The sequence below is a fragment of the Somniosus microcephalus genome, chromosome 11 (assembly GCF_052327205.1).
Source record: "Somniosus microcephalus isolate GS21.2 chromosome 11, FLI_Smic_1.0, whole genome shotgun sequence".
Lineage (NCBI taxonomy): Eukaryota > Metazoa > Chordata > Chondrichthyes > Squaliformes > Somniosidae > Somniosus > Somniosus microcephalus.
Genome location: NC_140997.1, coordinates 135126105 through 135146153, shown reverse-complemented (window position 1 = coordinate 135146153; position 20049 = coordinate 135126105). Strand labels below are relative to the sequence as shown.

The window sequence follows — 20049 nt, the reverse complement described above, 5'->3', positions numbered from 1 at the left end:
CAGGGTACACTAACTCCAGTTTCACCCGGGTACTACAGTGTGATCAGGGTACACTAACTCCAGTATCACCCGGGTACTACAGTGTGATCAGGGTACACTAACTCCAGTATCACCCGAGTACTACAGTGTGATCAGGGTACACTAACTCCAGTTTCACCCGGGTACTACAGTGTGATCAGGGTACACTAACTCCAGTATCACACAGGTACTATAGTGTGATCAGGGTACACTAACTCCAGTATCACCCGAGTACTACAGTGTGATCAGGGTACACTAACTCCAGTATCACCCGGGTACTACAGTGTGATCAGGGTACACTAACTCCAGTATCACACAGGTACTATAGTGTGATCAGGGTACACTAACTCCAGTGTCACCCGGGTAGTACAATGTGATCAGGCTATACTGATGTCTACTGACACTTCTGAAATGACCTCTAGGCTAGTTTGAATCACCAAGCACAATAAATAGCCAGTCACTCCAGGATACATGTGGGCTGTTGTGTAGCATGTCTGAGTGAATGAAGACCCAAGGTAGCGGGTCTCCATGAGAGAGGAATTGTCTGATTGAATTAACACTATTTGTGAATTGAAGGGAGCTACCATCCTCCATCTTTTCAATTAAGGGAGATGATTTGAGTTGAATGAATACATTCCCTCAATGGAAAAGGCAGAGGTGGGAGACCACAAGGCTCAGTGGGGACTGTGAAGCAAGATAACGGATGAGGAGATCAACAGTGGAAACGATGTCACAGCGTGTGGACAATCAGAGGAAAGGCAATTGGCATTAGATGGATGTTGGTTAGGGAGCTGGGGTTCTTTTTGAAAGAAGAGGGTGAAGATAATGTAGGTGCGCAGGGAATGGATGTGGAGGGAGAAGAGGAAGTGATTAGAAATGTTCTTGTCAGTGATCAAAAACTTGGAGATGGCAAGGTTTGCATGATGATGAGGTTGAGGGGGTCATCACAGTCGAGTACCCCAACCCAATTCTATCCTCACCTGAAGCCACACATGCACACAACAGCAGTGGGCTGGGTTTTGATCAGGAACAGGGGTTCTGGCCAGTTTCTCCCCCCCTACTGCAAGAGTTTTGAGGACAGTTCGAGCACCTCCTTTCACCTCGGCTGAGGTTAGCTGACAGACGGCAAATTGGGGATCGAATCTGGGGATCTCCTGGACTATTGGATTAACTACTCACTACCTTAAACAGCTATAACATTGGGGAATTTAGAGACATTTTTTTAAAAAGAAGCTTACTGGGAAATGTGTTCAACCTGTCAAGACTTATAAACACTACGGCCCCAAAATAGCAGTAAACCTTCAAATAATTTTTTTTTAAATCACACTTTTTAAATAAACTATAAATTACATTAAATAACTATTTGAAACAATAATTTCAATTTTTGAAAAAAATAATTTTATATTCTAACGGGGCTAAAAATAAATTTACCTTGCTTTAAAGTATTTTAAAATAATAAACCTGTGGAAAAATGTTTTAATTTTAATTAATTGACCACTTACCTTGTAAAAAGCAGGCCTTGTGCCTGCTTTTTACATTTCTAAATTCTAAAGACTTACCCTCACGGAGAAACCTGTAAAAAAAACGTAAGTTCAAAGCGCACGTGCAGACTCCTCCGCGCACGTGTTCGACCGCTGAACCCCTTCGTTCAGAGGAACGGAAGTGCCGGTTTCCAGCGCATGTGCAGTGCATGCAGGAAACCGGCACTTCCATCGGGCCCACGCGTGAGTACCCAGCGCGTACTCACCCGTGGAGACACGAATTTCTGGGCCAATATTGGAGTACTCCTTCAGTAAGCTACACTAGAATGATCTTTCATGGAGTAAAGAATTTCAATTCATAGATATAGGAGGGGAAATTTCCTTTGTGCGCTAAGTGTAGCGAAATAGTGAACCTGTTCTTTATATAAGAGTTTATGATTTCATTATACAAAGCACAAAAAGCTCCCCCCATGATGAACACAGTGTCTTTGGGTTTCTCTTACCTGCTCGTGTGAGTGTCTTGTATATTGGACTGTTATAAATTCCTTCCTGTGGTATTTTACGATTTGCAGTTGGGATTAACCAGATCACAGCCATATCTGTGTAGAGCTCTTTGGGTCGTGATTCGCCCAGCTCAAACTCAGTAGCGTCCCAGCGAGCTCCCTCCAAAAACAGACCATAGATGTAGCATCCAATTCTGGGTTGAGCCAAGTCTGAAGGTGCGTTTTCAAGTATCTGTGATTGGGACAGTATGAATTAGACCAGTGTATCTTTAAAAAAATTAAACAGTAGGTCCATTATTTTCTTCATGTCACACAGAGTAAACAAAACATGGTTGTATGAGTTAAATACAGTTCATTGCTCCCAACTTCAGAAGAGTAGATCCAGCATCAGTTTAATATTTTATTTTCCACACCAGTTATTCACTGAGCTTTTGTATTTTGAATGAGTTTTTCTTTTTGCTGAGTTCGATGAAAATTGTCAATGCTTTCTTAGATTACCATACAATGCAGGGTACACATTACGTTGCAGAATATATGGTATTTGCAGGTAAGCACATTGAGGTCCTTCAGTACATTTGGGTGGAATTGCACCTTTACATAGCTGAGGACATTCCTTGATAGGGCACCTGGCTCAAGTAGGAATGGTGGGACAATGGGCATTAACTTGCGCCGTGCTCGCTTCGCAAAGTTTCAGCTGGCGGTCCAGCTGAGGAGGAGCCTAGAAGGTAAGTTTTAATTTATTTTTGCAGGGCCAGCAGGAAAAAACTGTAAGGTCTCCCAGCGGCACTATTGGGCCTGAAAAGCACACCGTCAAATTTCTATGCCCATCTTGTGTAAATTCTAGTTTCGTCTCAGCTTCCCTTAGTAATTTTTAAATGTAGTCATGTCATTCAATATAATTAAAAAAAATTTTTTGGCTAGCACAGCTAGTCCACCTATACTATGGCAAAGTGCTACAGTAAAAAGCCCTGTGATCCTGCTCCCCCCCCCCGCCGCAATGAAGCGGAGACCCTAGTATCTTGAAAATAGCAAAAGCACTGGCCTGCAATATGCTCATGCCCCTAACCCTAGTTGGGACGGTGTCGGGGTACATCTACGAGACAGGCAAAAGTTCTGCCCCACTCCAGATCCTCCCCTATAAACCCCTCAGAGAGAGTTTAGAGCTAAGGTATCTGCATGCTTAATGCCCAGCGGCTCACACAAGGTCGCTGCTAGACTGCCAACTTGGGTGACACATTCCTTCTTTCATATTCCTCATTCCAATTTTTTCTGTCCAGTTGCAAGAGAATGCTACATATTACAGGTGGCTGCACATGCAGACTGGGGGGTGGGAGAAGATGTCCCCTGAAACCTATGATTTCTTACAAGGAAAGTGCACTCTCGATTTGGGCATGAGGGTAATGGAGGGAAAGGGGAAGAGGAGTATGGAGGCTTTCCTCAAGCTCCCAGTTTGTACCTATTCTTGCTTTGTCTTTATTACTTCCCTTACTTATTCACTGCCTCACACAGGCATGCAGTGGGGGTAATATCATCTTTGTGTTCAAATCCCTCCATGGCCTCGCCCCACCTTATCTCTGTAACTTCCCTTCAACCCTATAACCCTCCAAGAACTCTGCATTCCTCCAATTCTGGCCTCTTGCGCATCCCCGATTTCATTCGGCCCACCATTGGTGGCCGTGCCTGGGCCCAAAGCTCTGGAATTCCCTCCCTAAAACTCTCCATCTCTTGCTCCTACTTAAGATGCTTCTTAAAACCTACCTCTTTGACTAAGCTTTTGATCACCTATCCTAATGTCTCCTTATGTGGCTCGGTATCAAGTTTTGTCTGATAACGCTCCTGTGAAGTGCATTGGGACATTTTACTACATTAAAGGCGCTATATGAATGCAAGTTGTTGTTGTATATTTGGCCCCAGAGCCGCTGGGTTAGAAAATAAAAAATTGTCCAAGGTCTTGATATCAACAACCCCTGCTGCCCCCTCAAGTCTGAGTCAGACCTCTCAGCAGAAACAAGTTGTCTGATTCGAGCAATGGGCTGCACAATGGGTTCAGAAGGGTGATGGTGGTCTTTCCATTATAAATGAACTGTGAATAACAATCAGCTATACACAGACAGCCTTTATTTAATATTTAGCAAACTATCAGCACAATTGCAAAGCAGGAAGATGGTTTTGGCTATACTAAAATATTTTGTTGATAGAATAATCAGGAGCTAGGAGCTGTGATTAAATGATCCTACACACCCCAAGTCTGCAGATATCGGAATCTTCATTTCATTTTAATTTAGAAATATTTATGAATGTTTAACTCTTTCGATATATCCCTTACCTTTTACTTTTACTGTTCATTTTTTGAACTTTTATGCTGATCAATGTGAGGGTTAGCACTGGGGAATGGAACACTTTCCATTTCAGACCTAAAAACTGATTAACTGTTGCAGCAGATTGCTGCGGTAACTCTGGTGGAACAGCTGCAAACTCCACCAGGACCAGATGTTCTACAGTTTCCACTTGGTCTTGCAAGGGGCAGAGCCTCTACCTGATTGTTACAAGGCCAGTGGTGCAAAGGGAATAGGAACCCATCAAACACACCCAGGTCAGGTACAACAAAGATTAGATACAGAGTAAAGCTCCCTCTACACTGCCCCATCAAACACTCCCAGACCAATTAAAGCACAGTCAGATGCAGAGTTAGGCTCCCTCTATTCTACTCTTCAGCTCTAATTACAATTAAGAGCACCGCCTACTGAGGACCCTTACAGACAGCAGTCAGTGGAGACTTTTATTCCATCAATCAGGGTTGAATTTGCACTCAGGACTCAACGGTGAAAGACCAATGTGTAACACACTGTGCAACTCAGTTCCCCTTCCTGTCTCTTACCATAAAGTCAAACGATATTGTGTCAATAGAGATAATCGACCGTCTTGCAAAGTTCTGGAGTGTTCCTGTTAGAAATGCTTGTGGGAAGAAAAATCCACTGATCCAGAAGGCGGCTGGAATCCCATCCGTAATCCATTTCTGTAGGAAGTTGATTCTCTCAAGAAGATCCTCTACCCATGAGGCCAACGGTTTCAGTGAAGGATATGCCTAGAAAATACAGACACTTGGGTATCAAGCTGGAGCTCACTAGGTCTTTGTCATTTAAATATCTTCCATGTTAGGGTATTTTAAAGCAGAATTTCCCTCAGTGCATTCATCTGAGATACTTACGTTAAGCATAACACAGTAAAGAAAGAACTTAAATTTATATAGCAATTTTCATGTCCTCAGGGCATCACAAAGCGTTTTACAGCCAATTAATGAATTTTAAAGTGCAGTCACTGTTGTAATGTAGGCAACGCCAACAACCAATTTTGCACATGGCAAGGTCCCACAAACAGCAATGAGATAATAAACAGATCATGGCCTAGAAATTTGGTATGGCCCCGCCAGGTCTTTTGCGCCCGAAATTTTGCGCCCGCCAGGATTCCCGTAGTGCCCGCCTAAAATTCAGTTGCGACGGGCCAAGACGGCGGCGGGCGCTATTGCAGGGTTTGGCCGCCTCGCTAGGGGCGATGAATGTCACTTTCAGGCGTCCAGCTACCGCTGCGGCACCCGATGCGGTGCGGCAGCCTGGGGTACTGCAGGCCTCCTCCTTCTCTTAAGGAGGAGCTGCCTGCAGCCGTCAGATCACCGGTGGATTCCCCCGGCAAATGAGCCCGGCACCACGGAGAAGTGCCGGGCTCGCGGGACTCAGACATCAATGCCGCGGGGGGGTGGTGCAGGAGTCCAGGGAGGGCGGTGCGGGCAGGCGGCCGCCGGGAAAGCGTCCGGCCGCCGCTCCACCTTTATGCGCCGGCCTTTCGGAGCTGCAAGACCCCGTTTCACAAACGCTGTTTGCGGCTGCCACGGGCGAGGCGGCCGCAACTGAATTTGGCCATCGGGCCGGAATAGCATTGCAACCGGGGCGCTGCGCACACCGATGACGTCATTGGTGCCGGCGCGGCGCTACCGGCTAACGCCGATGTTAGGGTCCATCTGAATTTCGGGCGATAAAAAACTTCAGGCGCAAACCACTTTATAGCCAATAAGTGGGCGCAAACGCGACTGAATTTCTAGGCCCATCTGTTTTAGTGATGTTGGTTGAGGGATAAATATTAGCCAGGACACCAGGGAGAAGTCCCTTGCCCCTATTCGAATAGTGCCATGGGTTCTTTTACATCCATCTGAAAGGGAAGATGGAACCTCGGTTTAACGTCTCATCAGAAAAATGGCACTCCGACAGTGCTGCACTCCCTCAGTACTGCACTGGATTATGTGCTCAGGAACCAAGAGTGGGGCTTAAACCCACAACTTTCTGACTCAGAGCCAAGAGTGCTACCAACAGAGCCACAGCTATACAACAACAACTTGCATTTATATAGCCTCTTTAACGCTGTAAAACACCCAAGTTGCTTTACAGGAGAGTTATAAGACAAAATTTGACACCAAGACTCATAAAGAGATATTGGGCAGGTGACCAAAATCTTGGTCAAAGAGGTAGGTTTTAAGAAGTGTCTAAAAGGAGGACAGAGAGGTGGGGAGGTTTAGTGAAGGAATTGCAGAGCTTAGGGCCTACACAGCTGAAGGCACGGCTGCCAATGGAAGGGCCATTTTCTTTTACTGAGAAAAAGCCTATTGGAGATGGCTATCTTAAAAGTCCCTCTAAGTACTCAATGTAACTGTTCTATGTATGGTGTTCCCAACTGTTCCAAGTATGCTGTTCCTAACTGTTCTGGGTATGGTGTTCCCAACTGTTCCAGGTATGATGTTCCAAACTGTTCTAGGTATGGCGTTCCTAACTGTTCGAGATATGGTGTTCCAAACTGTTCCAGGTATGGTGTTCCCAACTGTTCCAAGTATGGTGTTTCTAACTGTTCCAGGTATGGTGTTCCTAACTGTTCTAGGTAAGGTGTTCCTAACTGTTCCAGGTATGGTGTTCCCAACTGTATAGTGTTCCTAACTGTTCCTGGTATGGTGTTCCTAACTGTACTAGGTATGACATTCCCAACTGTTCTAGTTATGGCGTTCCTAACTGTTCGAGATATGGTGTTCCAAACTGTTCCAGGTATGGTGTTCCTAATTGTTCCAGGTATGGTGTTCCAAACTGTTCCAAGTATGGTGTTCCTAACTGTTCTAGGTATGGTGTTCCAAACTGTTCTAGGTATGGTGTTCCTAACTGTTCCAGGTATGGTGTTCCAAACTGTTCCAAGTATGGTGTTTCTAACTGTTCCAGGTATGGTGTTCCTAATTGTTCCAGGTATGGGGTTCCCAACTGTTCCAAGTATGCTGCTCCTAACTGTTCCAGGTATGATGTTCCAAACTGTTCTAGGTATGGTGTTCCAAACTGTTCTAGGTATGGCATTCCTAACTGTTCCAGGTATGGTGTTCCCAACTGTTCTAGGTATGGTGTTTCTAACTGTTCCAGGTATGATGTTCCCAACTGTTCTAGGTATGGTGTTTCTAACTGTTCTAGGTATGGTGTTCCTAACTGTTCCAGGTATGGTGTTCCTAACTGTTCTAGGTATGGTGTTCCTAACTGTTCCAGGTATGGTGTTTGTAACTGTTCTAGGTATGGTGTTTCTAACTGTTCTAGGTATGGTGTTCCTAACTGTTCCAGGTATGGTGTTCCTAACTGTTCTAGGTATGGTGTTCCTAACTGTTCCAGGTATGGTGTTTGTAACTGTTCTAGGTATGGTGTTCCTAACTGTTCTAGGTATGGTGTTCCTAACTGTTCCAGGTATGGTGTTCCTAACTGTTCTAGGTATGGTGTTCCTAACTGTTCTAGGTATGGTGTTCCTAACTGTTCTAGGTATGGTGTTCCTAACTGTACCAGGTATGGTGTTCCTAACTGTTCTAGGTATGGTGTTCCTAACTGTTCCAGGTATGGTGTTCCCAACTGTTCAAGGTATGGTGTTCCAAACTGTTCAAGGTATGTTGCTCCCAACTGTTCCAGGTATGGGGTTCCCGACTGTTCCAAGTATGCTGTTCCTACCTGTTCCAGGTATGGTGTTCCAAACAGTTCTAGGTATGGTGTTCCTAACTGTTCCAGGTATGGTGTTCCCAACTGTTCTAGGTATGGTGTTAATAACCATTGTAGGTATGGTGTTCCCAACTGTTCCAAATATGGTGTTCCTAACTTTTCCCGGTATGGTTTTCCAAACTGTTCTAGGTAGGGTGTTCCCAACTGTTCCAGGTATGGTGTTTCTAACTGTTCCAGGTATGATGTTCACAACTGTTCTAGGTATGGTGTTCCTAACTGTTCTAGCTATGGTGTTCCCAACTGTTCTAGGTATGGTGATCCTAATGGTTCCAGGTATGGTGTTCCCAACTGTTCTAGGTATTGTGATCCTAATGGTTCCAGGTATGGTGTTCCCAACTGTTCTAGGTATGGTGATCCTAATGGTTCCAGGTATGGTGTTCCCAACTGTTCTAGGTATTGTGATCCTAATGGTTCCAGGTATGGTGTTCCCAACTGATCTAGGTATGGTGTTCTGAACTGATCCAGGTATGATTTTCAATTTTGGATACTGCTGGGGGAGATGGTTATTCAGGGAAATGCAGCACTACGAGTGGCTCAGCTGCACAGGAGGGGAGGAAAAAGAATGGGAGAGCAATAGTGACAGGGGATTCTATCGTAAGGGGAGCAGATAGACGTTTCTGTGGCCGCAGTCGTGACTCCAGGATAGAATGTTGCCTCCCTGGTGCCAGGGTCAAGGATGTCACTGAACAGTTGCAGGGCATTCTGAAGGGGGAGGGCGAACAGTCAGAGGTCGTGGTTCACATTGGTACCAATGACATAGGTAGAAAGAGGGATGAGGTCCTGCAACAAGAATTTAGGGAGCTAGGTAGCAGATTTAAAAGCAGGACCTCAAAGGTTGTAATCTCTAGATTACTCCCGATGCCATGTGCTAGTGAGTATAGGAATAGGAGGATAGAGCAGATGAATGCGTGGCTAAAGAGTTGGTGCAGGAGGGAGGGCTTTAGTTTCCTGGATCACTGGGCCTGCTTCTGGGGAAGGTGGGACCTGTACAAGTCGGATGGGTTGCACCTGAACCGGAACGGGACCAACAACCTTGCGGGGAGGTTTGCTAGTACTGTTGCGGGGTGGGGGGTGGGGTTTAAACTAACTTGGCAGGGGGATGGGATACGGAGAGGAGTTATAGCAGGGGGTGATGCACAGCCAAATATAGAGGGAAAAAACAAGTCAGCCTGGAAGGTAGAGCAAATATGTAACGGCACAAGGGAGTATGGCAAGGCTAGATGGCATTTATTTTAATGCAAGGAGTCTTGCGAGTAAGGCAGATGAATTGAAGGTGTTGATGAACACATGGGAGTATGATATTGTTGCTATCACAGTGACATGGTTGAGGGAGGGGCAGGACTGGCAGCTCAATATTCCGGGGTATGGAATCTTCAGGCGAGACAGAGGGGGGTGTAAAAGAGGGGGTGTCGCAATATTAATCAAGGAGTCAAGTCCTGCTGTGAGGAGGGATGATATCTTAGCAGGTTCCTCTAATGAGGCCATATGGGTAGAACTTAAAAACGAAAAGGGGGCAAGCACTTTGCTGGGAGTATACTATAGGCCCCCAAACAGTCAGGGAGAGATAGAGGAACAGATATGTAGGCAAATCTCAGAGAAGTGTAGAAATAATAGGGTAATAATAGTAGGAGATTTCAACTTCCCCAATATTAACTGGGATAGTCAGAGTGTGAAAGGCTTAGAGGGTGCAGATTTCTTAAAGTGCATCCAGGAGAGCTTTTTGAGCCAGCATGTAGAAAGTCCTACAAGAGAGGGGGCGGTACTGGGCCTAATTCTAGGGAATGTAGCCGGGCAAGTGGTAGAAGTGTCAGTAGGAGAGCATTTTGGTGACAGTGACCATAATTCGGTGAGATTTAAGGTAGTCATGGAAAAGGACAAAGATGGACCGGAAATAAAGATTCTAAATTGGGGAAGGCTGATTTTAATATGATATGGGAGGATCTGGTCAAAGTGGACTGGGATCAGCTACTTGTAGGAAAATCCACTTCAGAGCACTGGGAGTCTTTCAGAAAGGAAATAGAGAGAGTACAATGCCAACATGTTCCCGTAAAGGTCAAGGGTGGGGCCAACAAGCCCAGGGAGCCCTGGATGTCAAGGGATATACAAGAATGGATTAGGAAAAAAAGGGAGGCTTTTGGCAGATACAAAGGACTAAAAACAGTGGAAGCTCTAGAGGAGTATAGAAAGTGCAGGGGGGTACTTAAAAAAGAAATTAGGAGAGCGAAGAGGGGCATGAAAAAAACCTAGCGGGCAAAATAAAGGAAAATTCCAAGGTGTATTATAAGTATATTAAGGGCAAGAGGATAACCAGGGAAAGAGCAGGGCCCATTAGGGACCAAAGTGGCAATCTGTGTGTAGAGCCAGAAGATGTGGGTGAGGTTTTAAATGAATATTTTGCATCTGTGTTCACTATGGAGAAGGACGATGTAGGCATAGAAATCAGGCAGGGGGATTGTGATATACTTGAACAAATTAGTATTGAGAGGGAGGAGGTACTAGTGGTTTTAGTGGGCTAAAAGTGGATAAATCCCCAGGCCCAGACGAGATGTATCCCAGGCTGCTGTGTGAGGCAAGGAAGGAGATTGCAGGGGCTCTGACACAAATTTTCAGAACCTCTCTGGCCACAGGGGAGGTGCTAGAGGACTGGAGGACAGCTAACGTAGTACCATTATTCAAGAAGGGTAGTAGGGATAAACCAGGGAATTACAGGCCAGTGAGCCTAACATCAGTGGTAGGGAAATTATTGGAAAAAGTTCTGAGGGACAGAATTAGTCGCCACTTGGAGAGGCAAGGATTAATCAAGGATAGTCAGCATGGCTTTGTCAGGGGGAGATCATGTCTAACCAATTTGACTGAATTTTGAGAGGGGGTGACTAGGTGTGTGGATGAGGGTAGTGCAGTTGATGTAGTCTACATGGACTTCAGTAAGGCTTTTGACAAAGTCCCGCATGGGAGACTGGTCAAGAAGGTAAGAGCCCATGGGATCCAGGGCAATTTGACACATTGGATCCAAAATTGGCTTAGTGGCAGGAGGGTGATGATCGAAGGTTGTTTTTGTGACTGGAAGCCTGTGTCCAGTGGTGTGCCGCAGGGATTGGTGCTGGGTCCTTTGCTGTTTGTAGTGTATATTAATGATTTAGATATGAATGTAGGAGGTATGATCAGTAAGTTTGCAGATGACACAAAAATTGGTGGAGTGGTAAATAGCGAGGAGGGAAGCCTTAGGCTACAGGACGATATAGACGGATTGGTCAGATGGGCAGAATAGTGGCAAATGGAATTTAACCCTGAAAAGTGTGAGGTGATGCATTTTGAGAGGACTAACAAGGCAAGGGAATACACAATGAATGGTAGGATCCTAGGAAGGACAGAGGATCAGAGGGACCTTGGTGTGCATGTACATAGATCCCTAAAGGCAGCAGGACAGGTAGATAAGGTGGTTTAAAAAGGTTTATGGGATACTTGCCTTCATTAGCCGAGGCAAAGAATATAAGAGCAAGGAGGTTATGATGGAGCTGTACAAAACGCCAGTTAGGCCACAGCTGGAATACTGATTGGTTGCCACACTATAGGAAGGATGTGATTGCATTGCGGAGGGTGCAGAGGAGATTCACCAGGATGTTACCTGGGCTGGAGCGCTTCAGCTATGAAGAAAGACTGGATAGACTGGGGTTGTTTTCCTTAGAGCAGAGCAGGCTGAGGGGGAACTGGATTGAGGTGTACAAAATTATGATGGGCATAGATAGGGTAGATAGAAGGGAACTTTTCCCTTTAGTAGAGGGGTCAATAAACAGGGGGCATAGTTTCTAGGTAAGGGGCAGGAGGTTTAGAGGGGATTAGAGGAAAAGCTTTTTTCACCCAGAGGGTGGTTGGAATCTGGAACTCACTGCCTGAAAGGGTGGCAGAGGCTGGAACATTCACAACATTCAAGAAGCACTTAGATGAGCACTTGAAATGCTATAACATACAAGGCTACGGACCGAGTGCTGGAAAATTAGATTAGAATAGACAGGGCTTGATGGCTGGCATGGAGACGATGGGCCGAAGGGCCTCTTTCTGTGCTGTATAACTCTATGACTTATGGTGTTCCTAACTGTTGTAGGTATGGAGTTCCTGACTGCACTAGCTATGGAATTCCCAACTGTTCCAAACATGGCGTTCGCAACTGTTCTAGGAATGTTGTTCCTAACTATTCCAGGTATGGTGTTCCTAACAGTTCCAGGTATGGTGTTCCGAACTGTTCTAGGTATGGCGTTCCAAACTGTTCGAGGTATGGTGTTCCTAACTGTTCCAGGTATGGTGTTCCCAACTGTTCCAGGTATGGTGTTCCTAACTGTTCCAGGTATGAGGTTCCTAACGATTCCAGGTATGGTGCACCTAACCGTTCCAGGTATGCTGCTCCTAACTGTTCCAGGTATGGTGTTCCCAACTGTACCAGGTATGGAGTTCCTAACTGTTTCAGGTATGGTGTTGCTAACTGTTCTATGTATGGTGTTCCTAACTGTTCTAGGTATGGTGTTCCTAACTATTCTATGTATGGTGTTTCTAACTGTTCCAGGTACGGAATTCATAATTGTTCCAGGTATGGTGTTCCTAACGATTCCAGGTATGGTGCACCTAACTGTTCCAGGTATGGTGCTCCTAACTGTTCCAGGTATGGTGTTCCCAACTGTACCAGGTATGGAGTTCCAAACTGTTTCAGGTATGGTGTTGCTAACTGTTCTATGTATGGTGTTCCTAACTGTTCCAGGTATGGAGTTCCTAACTGTTCTATGTATGGTGTTCCTAACTGTTCTAGGTATGGGGTCCTAACTGTTCCAGGTATGGTGTTCCCAAATGTTCCAGGTATGGTATTCCTAACAGATCCAGGTATGGTGTTCCTAACTGTTCCAGGTATGGTGTTCCTAACTGTTCCAGGTATGGTGCTCCCAACTGTTCCAGGTATGGTGTTTCTAACTGTTGCAGATATGGTGTTCCCAACTGTTCCAGGTATGGTGTTCCTAACTGCTTTAGGTATGATGTCCCTAACTGTTCCAGGTATCGTGTTCCCAACTGTTCCAGGTATGCTGTTGCTGTCTGTTCCAGGTATGGTGTTCCTAACTAATCCAGGAATGGTGTTTCTAACTGTTCCAGGTATGGTGTTCCTAATTGTTCTAGGTATGGTGTTCCCAACTGCTCCAGGTATGGTGTTCCTAACTATTCCAGGTATGGTGTTCCTAAATGTTCAAGGCACGGAGTTCCTAACTGTTCCAGGTATGGTGTTCCTAACTATTCCAGGTATGGTGTTCCTAACTATTCCAGGTATGTTGTTCCTATCTGTTCAATGTATGGTGTTCCAAACTGTTCTATGCATGCTGTTCCTAACTGTTCCAGATATGGTGTTCCCAACTCTTTCAGGTATGGTGTTTCAAACTGTTCCAGGTACGGAATTCATAACTGTTCCAGGTATGGTGTTCCCAACTGTTCCAAGTATGGAGTTCCTAACACTTCCAGGTATGGTGTTGCTAACTGTTCTATGTATTTTGTTCCTAACTCTTCTAGGTATGGGGTCCTAACTGTTCCAGGTATGGTGTTCCTAGCTGTACCAGATATGATGTTCTAAATGTTCCAGGAATGGTGTTCCTAACTCTTCCAGGTATGGTGTTCCTAACTGCTGCAGGTATGTTGTTCCTAACTGTTCCAGGTATGGTGTTCCTAACTGTTCCAGGTTTGGTGTTCCCAAATGTTACAGGTATGGTGTTCCTAACTGTTCCAGGAATGGTGTTCCTAACTGTTCTAGGTATGGTGTTCCTAACTGTTCCAGGTATCGTGTTCCCAACTGTTCCAGGTATGGTGTTCCTACCTGTTCCAGGTATGGTGTTCCTAATTGTTCTGGGTATGGTGTTCCTAACTGTTCCAGGTATGGTGTTCTTAACTGTTCCAGCTATGGTGTTCTTAACTGTTCCAGGTATGGTGTTCCCAACTGTTCCAGGTATGTTGTTCCTATCTGTTCAAGGTTTGGTGTTCCAAACTGTTCTATGCATGCTTTTCCTAACTGTTCCAGATATGGTGTTTCAACTGTTCCAGGTATGGTGTTCTTAACTGTTCCAGCTATGGTGTTCTTAACTGTTCTAGGTATGGTGTTCCCAACTGTTCCATGTATGGTAGCCCTAACTGATCCAGGTATGGTGTTCCTAACTGTTCCAGGTATGGTGCTCCCAACTGTTCGAGGTATGGTGTTCCTAACTGTTCGAGGTATGGTGTTCCTAAATGTTCCAGGTATGGTGTTTCTCACGGCTCCAGGTATGGTGTTCCTAACTGTTCCAGGTATGGTGTTCCTAACTGTTCCAGGTATGGTGTTCCTAACTGTTCCACGTATGGTGTTCCCAACTGTTCCAGGTATGTTGTTCCTAACTGCTCTAGGTATTGTGTTCCTAACTGTTCTATGTATGGTGTTCCTAACTGTTCTAGGTATGGGGTCCTAAATGTTCCAGGTATGGTGTTCCCAAATGTTCCATGTATGGTATTCCAAACTGATCCAGGTATGGTGTTCCTAACTGTTCCAGGTATGGTGTTCCCACCTGTTCCAGGTATGGTGTTCCTAACTCTTCTAGGTATGGTGTTCTTAACTATTCCAGGTATGGTGTTCCTAACTGTTCCAGGTATGGTGTTCCTAACTGTTTCAGGTATGGTGTTCCCAACTGTTCCAGGTATGGTGTTGTAACAGTTCCAGATATCGTGTTCTTAAATTTTCAGGTATGGTGTTCATAACTGTTCCAGGTACGTTGTGCCTAACTGTTCCAGATATGGCGTTCCTAACTGTTTCAGTCATCGTGTTCCCAACTGTTCCAGGTATGGTGTTCGTAACTGTTTTAGGTATGGTGTGCCCAATTGTTCCAGGTATGGTGTTCCTAGCTGTACCAGATATGGTGTTCTAAATGTTCCAGGAATGGTGTTCCTAACTCTTCCAGGTAAGGTGTTCCTAACTGCTGCAGGTATGTTGTTCCTAACTGCTCCATGTATGGTGTTCCTAACTGTTCCAGGTTTGGTGTTCCCAAATGTTCCAGGTATAGTGTTCCTAACTGTTCCAGGTATGGTGGTACGAACTGTTCTAGGTATGGTGTTTCTAACTGTTCCAGGTATCGTGTTCCCAACTGTTCCAGGTATGCTGTTGCTATTTGTTCCAGGTATGGTGTTCCTAACTGTTCCAGGTATGATGTTCCTAATTGTTCTAGGTATGGTGTTCCCAACTGCTCCAGGTATGGTGTTCCTAACTGTTCCAGGTATGGTGTTCCTAAATGTTCCAGGCATGGGGTTCCTAACTGTTCCAGGTATGGTGTGCTTAACTGTTCCAGCTATGGTGTTCTTAACTGTTCCAGGTATGGTGTTCCCAACTGTTCCAGGCATGCTGTTCCTATCTGTTAAGGGTACGGTTTTCCAAACTGTTCTATGGATGCTGTTCCTAACTGTTCCAGATATGGTGTTCCCAATTCTTTCAGGTATGGTGTTTCAACTGTTCCAGGTACGGAATTCATAACTGTTCCAGACATGGTGTTCCTAACTGTTCCAAGTAGGGAGTTCCTAACTGTTCCAGGTATGGTGTTGCTAACTGTTCTATGTATTTTGTTCCTAACTCTTCTAGGCATGGGGTCCTAACTGTTCCAGGTATGGTGTTCATAGCTGTACCAGATATGTTGTTCTAAATGTTCCAGGAATGGGGTTCCTAACTCTTCCAGGTATGGTGTTCTTAACTGCTGCAGGTATGTTGTTCGTAACTGTTCTAGGTATGGTGTTCCTAACTGTTCCAGGTATCGTGTTCCCAACTGTTCCAGGTATGCTGTTGCTATCTGTTCTAAGTATGGTGTTCCTAACTAATCCAGGTATGGTGTTCTTATCTGTTCCAGGTATGGTGTTCCTAATTGTTCTGGGTATGGTGTTCCCAACTGCTCCATGTATGGTGTTCCTAACTGTTCCAGGTGTGGTGTTGCTAAAAGTTATATGTATGGTGCTCCTAACTTTTCTAGGTATGGGGTCCTAACTATTCCAGGTATGGTGTTCCCAAATGTTCCAGGTATGGTATTCCTAACTGATCCAGGTATGGTGTTCCTAACTGATCCAGGTATGCTGTTCCCACCTGTTCCAGGTATTGTGTTCCTAACTGTTCTACGTATGGTGTTCCTAACTATTCCAGGTATGGTGTTGCTAACTGTTCCAGGTATGGTGTTCCTAACTGTTCCAGGTATGGTGTTCCCAAGTGTTCTAGGAATGGTGTTAGTAATTGTTCCAGGTATGGTGCTCCCAACTGTTCCAGGTATGGTGTTCCTAACTGTTCCAGATATGGTGTTCCCAACTGTTCCAGGTATGGTGTTCCTAACTGTTCCAGGCATGGTGTTCCTAACTGTTCTAGGTATGGTGTTCCTAACTATTCCAGGTATGGTGTTCCTAATTGTTCCAGGTATGGTGTTCCTAACTGTTTCAGGTATGGTGTTCCCAACTGTTCCAGGTATGGTGTTGTAACAGTTCCAGAGATCGTGTTCTTAAATTTTCAGGTATGGTGTTCATAACTGTTCCAGGTACGTTGTGCCTAACTGTTCCAGATGTGGCGTTCCTAACTGTTTCAGGCATCGTGTTCACAACTGTTCCAGGTATGGTGTTCGTAACTGTTTCAGGTATGGTGTGCCCAACTGTTCCAGGTATGGTGTTCCTAGCTGTACCAGATATGGTGTTCTAAATGTTCCAGGAATGGTGTTCCTAACTCTTCCAGGTAAGGTGTTCCTAACTGCTGCAGGTATGTTGTTCCTAACTGTTCCATGTATGGTGTTCCTAACTGTTCCAGGTTTGGTGTTCCCAAATGTTCCAGGTATGGTGTTCCTAACTGTTCCAGGTATGGTGTTACGAACTGTTCCAGGTATGGTGTTCCTTATTGTTCTAGGTATGGTGTTCCCAACTGCTCCAGGTATGGTGTTCCTAACTGTTCCAGGTATGGTGTTCCTAAATGTTCCAGGCATGGGGTTCCTAACTGTTCCAGGTATGGTGTGCTTAACTGTTCCAGCTATGGTGTTCCCAACTGTTCCAGGCATGCTGTTCCTATCTGTTAAGGGTACGGTTTTCCAAACTGTTCTATGCATGCTGTTCCTAACTGTTCCAGATATGGTGTTCCCAACAATTTCAGGTATGTTGTTTCTAACTGTTCCATGTACGGAATTCATAACTGTTACAGGCATGGTGTTCCCAACTGTTCCAGGTATGGAGTTCCTAACTGTTCCAGGTATGGTTTTGCTAACTATTCTATGTATGGTTTTCCTAACTGTTCTATGCATGCTGTTCCTAACTGTTCCAGATATGGTGTTCCCAACTCTTTCAGGTATGGTGTTTCTAACTGTTCCCGGTACGGAATTCATAATTGTTCCAGGTATGGTGTTCCCGACTGTTCCAGGTATGGAGTTCCTAACTGTTTCAGGTATGGTGTTGCTAACTTTTCTATGTATGGTGTTCCTAACTGTTCTAGGTATGGGGTCCTATCTGTTACAGGTATGGTGTTCCCAAATGTTCCAGGTATGGTATTCCTAACTGTTCTAGGTATTGTGTTCCTAACTATTCCAGGTATGGTGTTCCTAACTGTTCCATGTATGGTGTTCCCAAGTGTTCTAGGAATGGTGTTCGTAACTGTTCCAGGTATGGTGCTCCCAACTGTTCCAGGTATGGTGTTCCTAACTGTTGCAGATATGGTGTTCCCAACTGTTCCAGGTATGGTGTTCCTAACTGCTTTATGTATGATGTTCCTAACTGTTCCAGGTATGGTGTTCCTAACTGTTCGAGGTATGGTGTTCCTAACTGTTGCAGATACGGTGTTCACAACTGTTCCAGGTACGGTGTTCCTAACTAATCCAGGTATGGTGTTCCTAACTGTTCCAAGTAAGGTGTTCCTAATTGTTCTAGGTATGGTGTTCCCAAGTCTTTCAGGTATGGTGTTTCTAACTGTTCCATGTACGGAATTCATAACTGTTGCAGATATGGTGTTCCCAACTGTTCCAGGTATGGTGTTCCTAACTGCTTTATGTATGACGTTCCTAAATGTTCCAGGTATGGTGTTCCTAACTGTTCGAGGTATGGTGTACCTAACTGTTGCAGATACGGTGTTCACAACTGTTCCAGGTATGGTGTTCCTATCTGATCCAGGTATGCTGTCCCTAACTGTTCCAGGTACCGTGTTCCCAAATGTTCCAGGTATGCTGTTGCTGTCTGTTCCAGGTACGGTGTTCCTAACTAACCCAGGTATGGTGTTCCTAACTGTTCCAAGTAAGATGTTCCTAATTGTTCTAGGTATGGTGTTCCCAACTGTTCCAGGTATGGTGTTCCTAACTGTTCCAGGTATGGTGTTTCTAACTGTTCCAGGTATGGAGTACTTAACTGTTCAATATATGGTGTTCCTAACTGTTTCAGTTATGATGTTACTAACTGTTCCAGGTATGGTGTGCCTAACTGTTCCAGACATGGTGTTCCCAACTGTTCCAGGTATGGAGTTCCTAACTGTTCCAAGTATGGTGTTGCTAAATGTTCCATGTATGGTGCTCCTAACTGTTCTAGGTATGGGGTCCTAACTGTTCCAGGTATGGTGCTCCCAACTGTGCCAGGTATCGTGTTCCTAACTGTTCCAGATATGGTGTTATTAAATGTTCCAGGTATGGTGTTCCTAAATGTTCCAGGTATGGTGTTCCTAACTGTTCTAGGTATGGCCTTCCTAACTGTTCCAGGTATGGTGTTCCTAACTGTTCCAGGTATGGTGTTCCTAACTGTTCCAGGCATGGTGTTCCTAACTGTTCCAGGTATGGTGTTTATAACTGCTCCAGGTATGTTGTTCCTAACTGTTCCAGGTATGGTGTTCCCACTTGTTCCAGGTATGGTGTTCCTTACTGTTCTAGGTATGATGTTCCTAACTAATCCAGGTATGGTGTTCCCACCTGTTCCAGGTATGGTGTTCCTAACTGTTCTAGGTAAGGTGTTCCTAACTATTCCAGGAATGGTGTTCCTAACTGTTCCAGGTATGGAGTTCCTAACTGTTCCAAGTATGGTGTTGCTGAATGTTCTATGTATGGTGCTCCTAACTGTTCTAGGTACTTAACTGTTCAAGATATGGTGTTCCTAACTGTTTCAGTTGTGGTGTTCCGAACTGTTCCAGGTATGGTGCGCCTAACTGTTCCAGATGTGGTGTTCCCAACTGTTCCAGGTATGGAGTTCCTAACTGTTCCAAGTATGGTGTTGCTAAATGTTCTATGTATGGTGCTCCTAACTGTTCTAGGTATGGGGTCATAACTGTTCCAGGTATGGTGCTCCCAACTGTTCCAGGTATGGTGTTCCCAAGTGTTCTACGAATGGTCTTCGTAACTGTTCCAGGTATGGTGCTCCCATGTGTTCCAGGTATTGTGTTCCTAACTGTTCCAGGTATGGTGTTCCTAACTGTTCCAGGTATGGTGTTCCCAACTGTTCCAGGTATGGTGTTCCAAACTGTTCCAGGTATGGTGTTCCTAACTGTTCCAGGTATGGTGTTCCCAACTGTTCCAGGTACGCTGTTGCTATCTGTTTCAGGTATGGTGTTCCTAACTACTCCAGGTATGGTGTTCCTAACTGTTCCAGGTATGGTGTTCCTAATTGTTCTAGGTATGGTGTTCCCAGCTGCTCCAGGTATGCTGTTCCTAACTGTTCCAGGTATGGTGTTCCTAAATGTTCCAGGCATGTAGTTCTTAACTGTTCCAGGTATGTTGTTCTTAACTGTTCCATCTATGGTGTTCTTAACTGTTCCAGGTATGGTTTTCCCAAATCTTCCAGGTATGTTGTTCCTATCTGTTCAAGGTATGGTGTTCCAAACTGTTCTATGCATGCTGTTCCAACTGTTCCAGATATGTTGTTCCCAACTCTTTCAGGTATGGTGTTTCTAACTGTTCCAGGAACGGAATTCATAACTGTTCAAGGTATGGTGTTGCTAACTGTTCTATGTATGGTGATCCTAAC

General features: G+C 44.9%; 1 protein-coding gene across 1 annotated transcript in view; it reads right to left on the bottom strand.

Moving 5' to 3' along the window:
* Window positions 1–20049, bottom strand: part of dnah1 (dynein, axonemal, heavy chain 1) — a 971783-nt gene that overhangs the window by 59249 nt on the left and 892485 nt on the right. The window contains exons 76-77 of the mRNA XM_085999976.1: window positions 4881–5087; window positions 2003–2234 (exon numbers count right to left, since the gene is read on the bottom strand). Of these exons, the coding sequence (XP_085856102.1) occupies window positions 2003–2234; window positions 4881–5087 (439 nt within the window). The remainder of the gene's footprint in view (window positions 1–2002; window positions 2235–4880; window positions 5088–20049) is intronic.